The 12800-nt window shown below is 40.6% G+C and overlaps 1 protein-coding gene across 4 annotated transcripts in view; it reads right to left on the bottom strand.

Moving 5' to 3' along the window:
* Positions 1 to 12800, bottom strand: part of LOC126187445 (RUN and FYVE domain-containing protein 2) — a 154550-nt gene that overhangs the window by 93848 nt on the left and 47902 nt on the right. For all 4 annotated transcript variants that reach the window (XM_049928529.1, XM_049928532.1, XM_049928530.1 and 1 more), the window contains 3 exons: positions 12095 to 12302; positions 10149 to 10312; positions 397 to 697 (listed from right to left, as the gene is read on the bottom strand). In XM_049928529.1, the coding sequence (XP_049784486.1) occupies positions 397 to 697; positions 10149 to 10312; positions 12095 to 12302 (673 nt within the window). The remainder of the gene's footprint in view (positions 1 to 396; positions 698 to 10148; positions 10313 to 12094; positions 12303 to 12800) is intronic.

Here is a 12800-nt window from a genome sequence, read left to right as displayed (position 1 = left end):
CACACTGTTAAGGAAATATGGCTTATTTCTCCATTGTGCTTAACATTTGGACATGAACACTGTGTTGTCATAGGGCAGTCTGATCAAATTACAAGTACTGATGATTAGAAATGAGTACTATTCAAACAAGTTTGACATTACTGGCAGCTGCATATTCTTATACAATATATGAAACAATGGTCTGAGACTGGTACAGTCTTTTATAGGAATTGTAGATGTATGACAACAGGCCAATGACAAGAATTTGTTTACATGAAAAGAAAAAGAGTAAAGAAATTTGCCATAGTAAAATTTGTACACCAACTGGGTAGGTGAAGGAGAAGGCACTTAACATTTAATAATTCATTACTCACAGCCAGAAAAATGGGATAGAATAAGAAAGTACAGTAAGATTACCTGTAAATTCAGTTCCTTTTCAGCCTCCTGCCTCAATTTTCTCTCATTTTCCAGTTGCTGTTTCAGATCTTCCACTTCTGCAGACTGTTCGGTCTTCTTATTTTGAGCTGGCAGATTTTGTTCTCCTCCTCCTTCATCCATTCGCTCCGAGTTGGAATCAAGTCCAAGCTCTTTCTTAAGATTTTCATTTTCCTCATACAGTGTTAAGAGGTTGTTTTTTGCAATAGCAAGATCTTCCTTCATCAATGCATTTGTTGTTGTTAATGCTTCAACTTTTGCCTGAAGATTTGTTACTGTGGCACTGTAATGTGAAAGACTATCAGTGTAGTTCAGCTTCAGCTTTATGAGAAACTATCATATATTTATATGTACGGCAAGCAAAATACTATTTCAACAACTGAAATCTGTTATGAGTACATGAAGCTAAATTCCCCCTGAAAGTCTAGCAAAATACCGAGTCCCTGAACAAACAGCTTAAGTTTATTCAATCATCATATCAGTTACTAAAATAACAGAGGTCCTCAATGCACTGTACTACATGATATATGTGCAATTGTATCACATCCTAGCAGGGATGGTGACACAACTCAAAAATGCAATACTTGAATTATAAATTAAAAAAAAAATCTCCGACCCAGCTGGGAATCAAACCCGGGCCCTTAGAATTGACATTCTGTCACACTGACCACTCGGCTACAGGGAGTGGACAATACTTGAGTTAATTCCGTACGACTTATACTGAATGAAATAGTATAAGCTTCCTTTACATTTCAAGTAAGAATTTTTGGCAGTGAATTCCATTATAATTTTTGTGCATGCTGGGGCAGTTCACATGTGTTTTTCTGGGACATAAACTAAAAATGTCATTTTTCGACTTTTATTACTTTTCTTGCTGGGCTGCAACACTACCTGCCCGGATAGCCCTGGTCAGTACGCTGGCCAGCCTGGACGAGGTTTTTAGGCTGTTAACCATAACTCACTAGGTGAATATTGGGCTGGTACCTAAGTCACACCTCAGTTATATGATTCACAAACATTAAAAAACTTTTGCTCACTTTCATACGAATAAACCGACACACAGAAAGTTACGGCATACATATTCCCTTCCAGAGGGTAACAAATTAATAACAAGAAGTGCATCCAGCCACCCCTTAGAACACCATAGCAAATCCATTCATAACAATACAGACCCTGTGCTGATGGGAGACAAAGTGACAAGAAAAAGAAGACCTAGACATGTGCCTTCACCTCTAACAATAAATTAATATATTTACAAAACACACAAAAAATTTGTCAAAGGATAGTGACAATCATATTATCTTGTTATTTCTCACCTAAACAAGTGGTGTAGAGTCACTGATGGGCACAATGAAAACACTGCTAAATATTTAAGCTTTCAGACAAAAAAATCCTGCTCCAGAAATAATAAACACACAAAGAAAACCCACATACACAGTCTCCCGATGCTGTGGCCCAAGTGAGGGCTGCAACTGTGTCTGACATGAACAGCAGTCTTGGGTGGTGGTGGTGGTGGTGGTGGTGGTGGTGGTGGTGGTGGTGGTGGTGCTGGCGGTGGCGGTGGCGGCGGCGGCAAGGAGCATGGGGGGATGGGGCTGCTAGGTACAAAGTGAGATGACTGTGCTGGGAGGGAGGGAGGGCAAAGGAGAGCAGAAAAGGAAGAGGGGAGACATAGGGAAATGAAAAAGCCTAATAGGTGCATTGGTGGAATACAAGGCATTTGTACTGCTGGAGTAAAATTGGAAATTTGTGATAAGGTCTTATTGGGCCAAACTGCTGAGGTCATCAGTCAATAAGCCTAAACACTACTTACCCAAACTTAAACTAACTTACGCTAAGGAGAAAACACACACACACCCATGCCAGAGGGAGGACTTGAACCTCTGACCCGGGGAGCCACACAGACCGTGACAAGGCACCTCAGACCGCGCAGCTACCCCACATGGCACTGCTGGAGTGGGAGCAGAAAATGTGATACGTGTGTGTAGGACAGGGACTAGCACAGATCTTAGGCCATGGGGGTTCAGGAGCAACAGATACGTTGTAGGAAGATTTCCCACCTGTGCAACACACAAAAGCTGGTGTTGATGGGAAGGATCCAGATGGCACAGCCTATGAAACAGCCACTGAAGTGAAGCATATTGGTTTGTGCAAGAACAGGGTGGTCCAGCTATCTCTAGGCCACAATTTGGCAGTGGCCATTCATGCAAATGGACACCTTATTAGTTGTCATTCTCTTGTAGGAATCAGCACAGAGGATGCAGCTTAGTTTGTAGATTACATAGCTGCTATCACATATAGCCCTGCCTTTGATGGGGTAGGAGATGCCTGAGACAACTGGAGTAGGTGGTCATGGGAGGATGGGTGAGGCAGGTCTTGCATCGAGGTGTATTTCAGGGATATGAGCCATGAGACAAGGGGTTGGGAGAAGGGATCAAGAAGTAAGGACAAGGATAATACTTAGATTCAGTGTGGTGGTGGGGAGGGGAGGGGGGCTGGATATCACTATGAGAAGGGTGGATAGGATAATGGGTAGCATATTCCTCATTTCAGTGCACACTGCGAGGTAGTTGAAGCCTTGGCAGAGACTGTGATTCAGTTACTCCAGTGGACAGTGGGTATGTGCAAGGTGACTGGAGAGAGAAGGCAGAGGAGATATGTTTCTGAAAAAGGTTAAGGGTAGGGGGTCATTTCGGAGTGTGAAGGCCTCAGTGAGACCCTTGGTATATTTGATGAGGAACTGCTCATCACTACAGATGCAACGATCATGGTTGCTAAGCTGTAAGGTAGGAACTTCTTGGGGTGCAATAGGTGTCAGGTGTCGAAGTGGAGGTATTGTTGGTGGTTGGTAGGTTTGATGTGGATGGAGGTGCTGATGTAATCATCCTTGAGACAGAAGTCAACACTGAGAAACATGGCTTGTTCAATTGAGGAGGACCACATGCTGCAAATCAGGGAAAGCAATGTGGATAGGGTGTCGGATGGAGCCATGGGAATGTCCACAGTTGTACCACAGATCTGTTTGTAGGTGAGAATATACTAGTTGGTCACAGTGACAAGGAAGGAGATTGGTTGTTTGGAGTCAATCGTACACTGGGAAAGGTAGTGTTCAATAGCAGCAAGGTACAGAGAGGTGGCATCAACAGTGACAATCCAGGCACCAGATGGTAAAGGAACACGAACTGTGGAGAGCTGATGGAGGAAACAGTTGGTGCCTTTCATATAGGAGGATAGGTTGGTGATGATCCATGAATGCAGAGAGTTTGTCACAGTAACCAGCCACAATGGGGTGTCATGAGTGGTTGGGTTTATGGATTTTAGGAAGCATGTACAAGATAGGAGTGTGAGGATTGGTAGGGACGAGGAGAGTATCAGATTCAGCAGAGAAGTTGTAGGATGGGCCTCAAGATTTGAGGAGGGGCTGGAGATCTTGTTGGGTTACTGAGATGGGGTCAATGTGGCAGGATTTGTACATGGACAAATGTGACAGCAGGCAAAGTCTCTCCTCCAGGTAATCCTTGCAGTTCATATCCACAGTGGTGGAGCCTTTGTTGCCAGGTCAGAGTATAAGGTCAAGTTCAGTTTTTAAGTGGTGACTTGCTGTTCTTTTGCAGATGGGAAGCTGGTTTCCTTGTTGGGGGTTTTGGGGAATGATGTGAGGCAAGGTTCGAGGTAAGGAAATTCTGGAATGTTAACAGGGGGTGATTTGGAGGGCAGCAGGGTGGATGAGGGGGAAGGGCTAGATCACAGTTGGATGGAGGAGTGAAATGAGTCATACAGGTTTAAATTTTGGTTTTGGATTGAATCTCGTTGGTAGGGCTAGTAGCAAGAAAGTGTTCCCACTGTAGGGGCTGGGAAAAAGGAGACAAGGTCTTTAACTAGTCCAACATCATTGGATTTGGGAGTGGGAAAAAACTCATGGCCTCTGGAAATGACTGATACTTCTGTGGGACTGAGGATTTTGAAGGACAGGTTCATGACTGTTTCGAGTCTGTTTAGGTTCTGTATTTTGTTTGGTGGTGAGAGCTTCTGAGGGTGTGCTATATGAAGTCGATCTGCAACGTAGGGTTTTTCAGCGGTGAAGGGACACAGGGGAGGTTTGATGGAGGTTCTTGTAGAGGTGATGAGTAGCGGTAGTCCAAGACGGGAGTAGATGATGAACAGGTTGGACAATTTTTTGGGGCGGCATTATGCATACTACTCTAGTTGCTGGAGGGCAAGAGTTTCAACATAGGAGAGGGATACAGGAATTTCGGATAGCAGAGCAGAAGAATATTAAGGACAGAGGTGAAGTAATACAAGAAGGTTTGAGCCTGATTTATATGGTTTTACAGGACTAAGTTGGTGAGGACTATGGACTGACAGAATTTGAACAAATAGAGGTAATTGTGAGGGGAGGAGTTGCAGCCAGAGATGGTTAATTTGAGGTCAGACCATTTGGGGGGGGGGGGGGGGGGGGTAATTCCATGAGCTAGGCAACAACACAGTAACAGTATCTGGGACTGGGCTCTGGATAGTGATTGAGAAACTTTTCTTGTCTGTAACTCAGTATCTTCTCTACGTGTAATTTCTCAACTAACATGAAGAAATGATACCAATAATTTTCTCTGCAGAAATAAATGTAGTACCTCCAATTTTAATGGAAGAAAATGATGCTAAAATGGTTTTGATATAAGCTTTAATAACATAGCTCTACAAAATAAATTTTTTTTTTTCGTTGCCAGGGAAGTTTGAACGAAAATGGGATATTGTTATGATACTCATTCCGAGTATATTTGTACTTTTTCCAAATTGGCTCTGGTTTTTGAGATATAGGTTATTTGTGGAAATGAGAGTTTCATGTGGATAATATCGACTGCAGGGTCCATATATGGTGTAATGTATTTGCTACCTGTTTTTTAATTAGTGATATTGTACTATCTTTATTAAACAATTGTGCTCAGGGAGTGCATCTGTGTGGTTGAGGATTACATCATGCAAACATTACACTGTCAGCATGTGTTCAGTCCTGTTGTGCGGTGCGTGTGTTGAAGATATTGAGGGTTGTGCAGATTTGAATTCGGCGGTACTCGACATTCATTTGTTGACCGAGGTAATCCCCGCAACAGCCGATAGGTAGCGTTCAGTGTAAACAAGAAAAATGGCGATGGTCGAAAGTCACACACATGTGCAGTGCAGTGCACAAGGAGATAGAACCTTTTCATCGTGACGTAGCAAATAAGAGGTGGGTGAGTATTCATTTCACACAAAACAATTAATGATGTTTGTTGGATGTGATTGACATGCAAATACAAGAAAGTTCTGCATAATATGTAGTATTTGTGCAATTTTGTTTTAGGAAAACATGAGTTCTTCACGCCGTCTTTGCGTGAACCATCCAGATGAGTTCTGCTACATTTGTGGTGAATACGTTCTTCAAAAGAACAGGAAGAATATCACTCCTTTTGTGAAGGAAGCGTATCTGGCATATTTCGGAATTAAACTTGGAGATTAAGACAAGGCGTGGGCACCCCATAAAGTTTGTAAATGCTGTGTGGAGTGCTTACGGCAGTGGACAAAACGAAAAAGGAAAAGCTTAAACTTCGGAGTGCCTATGGTATGGCGAGAGCAGAAGAACCATACAGATGATTGCTATTTTTGCATTGTTAATGTGAAAGGTTTTAATAGGTTCAAAAAACGAAAGTGGGAATATCCCGATTTGGAGTCAGCAAGAAGACCGGTGGTGCACAGCAACGATGTTCCTGTACCAACCTTCACAACATTACCCACGCTAACATCATCAGATGACGAGGTGCACGGCGAGGAATGTACAAGTAGTGGTTCGGAATACAATGGACGTGAGACATAACCCCAGCAGTTCGACCAGAAGGAGCTCAGTGACTTGATACGAGAACTCAATCTTTCAAAGCAAGCATCAGAACTCTTAGCATCCAGGCTTAAGGAAAAGAACTGTCTTCATCCAAGTGTTAAAATAACAGCTTACCGGACGAGAGAAGAAAACCTCCTTCCATACTTCAACCAAGAAGAGGTTATAGTGTATTGCAGCAATATACCTGGACTTTTACTTGAATTGGGGCTGCCGGAATATAGACCAGAGGACTGGCGTCTCTTCATAGACAGTTCCACTAGAAGTTTAAAATGTGTTCTCCTACACAATGGCAATCGTTACGCATCTATTCCAATTGCCCACTCAACAAAACTTTGTGAAGCATATGCTAACATCAAGATGGTTCTGCAGAAAATTCAGTATATGCAGCACCAGTGGTTGATTTGTGTTGATTTGAAAATGGTGAACTTCTTGCTTGGACAACAAAGTGGATACACAAAGCACCCATGTTTTATCTGCATGTGGGATAGTAGGGCAAAGCACGAACATTGGAAGCAGAAAACATGGCCTCCAAGGGAACATATGGCTGTTGGTGAAGCAAACATCATTAATGAACCTCTGGTTAGTAGGGACAAGATTGTTCTTCCACCATTACATATTAAGTTAGGACTAATGAAGCAATTCACCAAAGCTTTAGACAGAAATGGTAATTGCTTCACATACATCTGCAATACGTTCCCTGGACTCAGTAGTGAAAAACTTAAGGCAGAAATATTTGATGGTCCTCAAATTCGCAGGCTCATCAACGATATCAATTTTACAAGTGTCATGACTGTCACTGAAGCATCGGCCTGGAACAGTTTTGTCGCTGTTGTAAAATGTTTTTTGGGCAATCATAAAGCTCCCAATTACGAGGAACTGGTCAAAAACATGCTCACTAACTTTCAAAACTTAGGATTTACCACATGAGCATAAAATTGCACTTCCTTCACAGCCACTTGGATCGATTTCCTCGTAATCTAGGTGATTTCAGTGAGGAACAAGGAGAGCGGTTCCATCAAGATATGAAAGGAATAGAGGAAAGATATAAAGGAAGATGGGACAGGCATATGATGGCAGATTATTGCTGGAATCTGCAACGTGACTGTTCTGAAGAGACCTATAAAAGGAAAGCGTGCAGGAAGCGGTTCGTCATGGACAGAAAATGATATACTTATAGAGAAACTTTTCAATTATGTTTTATACGTGGACAAATGCCTATCAGGTTTTCATAGAAGCTATTTATAAAGATTATTTTCTTTTTTCATTGTAGTTTGTAGCGCTCGAGTTCAGTATTAGCAATTTTTTCTAATTTTTTGAATAAATCATGCATTATCTCAAAAACTAGAGCCAAACTGCATAAATGGTTGCTATATTCATCCTCAGCACCACTAACCCATCCTAAAGCCACTCAAATATCCTTGGCAAGAAAATGAGTGTTGACCAGTGTAATTCAAACAGAGAAGCAGTTTTACATCTTCTGAGTTTTCTTAGCCTATCCCCTTACAGTCCCTCAATTCTCACCCAGCCCTCCATTAAAAGCCTCACTTATCTTCTTGCTAACAAACTAAATCCAACACACACATTTCTATTCATGGCATCCCATGGCTCTGTCTAACATGTTTTCCCTCTTCTACAACACAGGCAACCTTTTCATTTACAGTTTTCTATAGATTCCCACTATTTGCTTCTCCAACTTCTCTAACATGGGGAATACCACTCAAAATTATAGAAATAGGATAACATTTAACTCTGTTTCATTTTACAGTGCATAATCAAATGCACAAATGTTGATAGTGCACATTAATTTTGAATGCCACACAATGATAACTTCTCACCAGCTGCTAGTAGGTTTCTATATCTTCCTCTTACATAAAAATCATCATTTTCAGCTTTTTGTCAAATTTATCATACCCTATTTCTCCATTTTGCCTAAATCTACAAAATTTCTCAGTGACTTACTTCTTTTATAAAAAGTCTCATACTTACCTTCAACAATATATTCAAACTTTATCAATATATGAAGTCCATCCTTCTATCAATTCATTATTGCAAAAGAAACAAAAAGTAACTTTGTATAAATCCTCTTTTTTTAAAACTGATATGAAATTAATGTATGCATACATTTGGCAATGGACTTTTATACATTTGAGCCATTATCATAAATTGGGAAACTAGATTTCAGGTTCAATTACACTAGATGTTGCATCAAATATCAGGTGGCTATTAGCTGTAGTATGACAGAATGTTACCATGGATATCAAAGAATTGTGAAACTACAGTATTGGAAAGTTGTGGTGGAATATAAATAATTTAGTAGTAAATGTCAAAAACACACAGACTTCTGCAGATACAATAAACTGGCTGAATATAGTATTCCAGAAAAGGAGATTTGCAGGCCAATTGGGGTCAGGGAAAAAAGGAGGTGTAGAACAAGAGGGAAGGTTGGGGAAGGATAGTTGACAGCTGGGAGGAGATCAGCAGCAACTGCACAAGATAGGAATGCTTGAGGGAGAGATAGCAGGTGGATGGTACAGAAATGCGATACGGGAACTGGCACCAATGCATTCATGCAGCACACAATGACAATGAACATGACAATGTGGAAGAGCAGACTGAGAGGGGGTGACAACAGAGAATGGGGAGACTGCATGGAAGAAGGCGTGAGTGCAAAATGTGTGAATGTAGGGCCCTGAGGCAGGGTGGAGGTGGATGCGAAGTAGGGGGCTAGCAGATATTGGGGCCAGGAGTATTATGGGAATGAAGGATGTGTTGGAAAGATAACTATCTAGTTCAGAGAAGATGCTGTTGGAAGGAACAGTCCACTGTTGGAAGGAACAGTCCACATAGCATGGGCTGCAAAGCAGCCACTTAAACAGTCACTTAAAGGAAATGTGTTTAGTAGTGCATTCTGCCACTGGGTAATTAGCTCTTCTTAGCCACAATTTGGCAGGGGTCAGTCATTCGAATGGACATTTAATTGATGATTATGACCACATAAAACAATGGGTAGAAATTGCAGCAGAGTTGGTATACGACATGACTGTGTTCACAGGTGGCTCTGCCTCTGCTGGAGTAAGATAAGGCTGTGACAGGACTGGAATATGATGTGCTGAGTGGATGTATCAGACTTGATGCCACACCTACTTCCAACCCCTTGCCTCATGAGTCCCTGTGGAAGATACAGGTGCAAGACCTGTCTGATACACCCATCCAGCACATTTAACTCCAACACAGTCACAGGTTTATCCTATCTGATTGGAGGCAGGGCTATTTGTGAAAGCAGTCCAGTTGTATACCAGCTTTGTGGAAAGTCTGCGCAGCATTTTACATGGGCATAACCACCAACGAGATGTCCATTCTAATGAATGGCCACCACTGAACTGGAGACAAAAGCACAACTGACTATCTAGTGACACATTCAATTTCAATGGCTGGTTTACAATTCGTGCCATCTGGATCCTTCCTCTCAACATCAGCTTCCCTCAATTAGAAAGATGAAAGTTGTCTTTGCAGAACACCCTTCATTCCCATAGGCCCTCTTCCCCACAGCCATCTCCACCATACCCCAGGACCCTATCTTCAACAGAGAAGTGTGAAATATACATTAAGACATGTAATAGGGATGTATATTTTCATAAATATTTCTGATTTTAAAAATTTATTTATAAATGGTATGATAATTACTATGTCTTGTGATCTTCACTCACTCATTCAGTCTTCCTAACAGGCTGACAGAAAACCTGGAGCTAAAACACACACAAACACACACACACACACACACACACCACACACACACACACACACACACACACGTGTGGCAACAGTTCAACAGTTACCATGGCACTGCTGTCTCAATTATACTTACTTAAGATGTCTATTAAGCTCTTCTATGTAATTTTTCTGATCTAGAACTGTAGTCATGTTGTCTTGGTCCAGCTCATCTTCTGGAGAACCCTCAGGTGTGTGATTTGAGGAACGCAGGTACAATGAAAAATCTATCACACCTTGCTGACAATCTAAGTCCTCTTCCTGTAAAATGAAACAAAAAATAAAATTTGAAAACAATCATTTTCTATGTCTCTCTTTCTCCAAAATAAAATCTGTGATGCAGTGTAATGATAATGCTCACAATAATTCAAGAGTCTAACAGTGCACTGTGGGGAAAAAAACTGTATGAAATGTAAAAGGAATTTTGTTCATGAAATACAAGTGTTCTAAATATGTTTGAAGTTTATCAGTCATGACTTTCAGATCATGCTTTAACTGTTTGCAGACGAAAATTCAAAACTCATGTCCACCATGAGACTAGAAGAAACCTTTATTAAACAGAAACATAGTGACATTAACATTCTATAATCACAATAATCATTACGCAACTGACACAACCCTGACTTGAAACTTGAAAAAATAGCTTTAGCAAAAAATTGTAGCAATAGATAAGAACCACATAATCAGGCAGAGTCTGACATACAATTGCTTACTTAATGACTCCACTGCATTTATAGATGAATCAAACACTGAATGTTCCAAGTTTGCAAAACTAAACTGACAAGTGTAGCAAACAGTAAAAAGATATTATGAAAAGGAAAGTTCCTACTCACCATATAGCGGAGTTGCTGAGTCGCAGATTGGCACAACAAAAAGACTCTCTCAAATAAAGCTTTTAGCCATTAAGGCCTTCGACAACAATACACGTGCACACACACACACACACACACACACACACACACACACACAGACAAGTCATCTATTGTTGACGTAGCTTTAATTGTGATAGTCTTTTTTGTTGTGCCTATCTGCAACTCAGAATTTTCACCATATGGTGAGTAGCAGCTTTCCTTTTCATAATACTGTCACATTCCATCCTGGATTTTCCATTGTTTGACATAGTAAAAGAAATATCGTATGTCACAATAATGGAGAGCAGAATGAAAACAATTATTTCTCATTAATGAGTTCTAGGGCATGTGTTCTAGCACACACACAATGAAAGTAACACAGACCAGTGAATAGTAAAATATATGATTCAACTCTGCTAACACTCATTACAGCAATTTCAGAAAGCAGATTTGCCTATCTGTCATGTGCTGACTACAGTTCCACGAACACACAACTTAGATAATGTTCTCTGAACTAAAGTAGGAAGAAAACTTATCTTCTGTCTTGAAGCACTAGTCGAAGAACAGTTCTAACCTAAGAGTATTCAGTTTAAATCCTTAGGCAGGTGGCCTCTGTCCCTATATGATAATTCTATTCACTGCTCAGTTTCTACTAAAGACTAACCACTGTCTCTCTATCAGCCACTGTTTCTATATCACTCAACGACTTGAGGACACAACTAACATTCTGCAAGAACTCCCCAGAGAAACTTGGACCAACATACAATTTGCAGCCGACAACTTCTGCTCATGCACACTTACTTATGTGCACATCTATCTTAGGGGTAGCACTGCTACTCCAGGGAGCATAATTCTCACGGCCTGTATGACTGGTTTGCAACAGATGTCCGGTTCTGGTACCAACCATCACAAATGTTTCTTGTGTGGTATCTCAATGTACTATGCTCCCCACCTTCATCTACCCCAGCAACTGCTTATAATATAATGAAATTATTTTCAACTGCTTATAATATAATGAAATTATTTTCTCCACACACTTGCTTTAACATCTTATTACACTGTGAAATATCTCTATTTGGTTTTCTTTGTGGTAATGAAAGTATCTATTTCTGCATACATTTCACACACAGTCTCATCAGCATAACACAAAATATTCCATAAGTAATGGAAACAGAAATCAGAGCATTTTTACCTTCACGCATAAATTGCAGTCTATAACATTCAGCCCCACAAGCAGACCAATAATAACAATGGCTTCTTCACTCATCATCAAAGCATCAGGCTCAAAATATTCAGACAGCAGATCATCTTTGTGGTCTATGAGAATTTTCAAATAATCTGCAAGTTTCTTCTGCATTAAGGCTAATCGCAGCCAAGCACGAGCTCTTCCCATATGCGTCCTGAAATGAATGAGGGGATTTATGTTTTTTTTTAGATGTGGAGTTGAATGTATTGTGTCACTGGTAATAGCTGTAAGTACATAAAGAGGCTGAAGGGAAACAGACATGGACACTTAGTAAAAGTTAGACATTAAATTTTCATTTAAATTTATTTTAATCAAGATATCACAGTAGATTATCTCAGTTACTACTCTTGAACTCTATGGCAGGTTGTCACATCTATAAAAATTAAAAACCTGGAACACAGCAGCCTGGCTAAAACCAAAATAGTTGTTCACAACAGCTAAATGTCACAGAGCATTAATAATAAAAGTAAGTATGAAACATCAGGTCACAGCCATTACCAATGTACCTGATTGTGGTGATCTCTTGTCTTTGTAGCTCAGTGGTAAATCATGAGGCTACAAATTAAAAGGTCACAGGTTAAACCCCTGTTGGTCACTCCTAGGATTTAAATCTGTCATTTATCACTTTTTTCACTTCTGGCTATGACTGTTA

Source organism: Schistocerca cancellata, chromosome 5, assembly GCF_023864275.1.
Source record: "Schistocerca cancellata isolate TAMUIC-IGC-003103 chromosome 5, iqSchCanc2.1, whole genome shotgun sequence".
NCBI lineage: Eukaryota > Metazoa > Arthropoda > Insecta > Orthoptera > Acrididae > Schistocerca > Schistocerca cancellata.
Note: the sequence above shows the minus strand (reverse complement) of the source record. Positions and strands in the feature narration are given on the sequence as shown.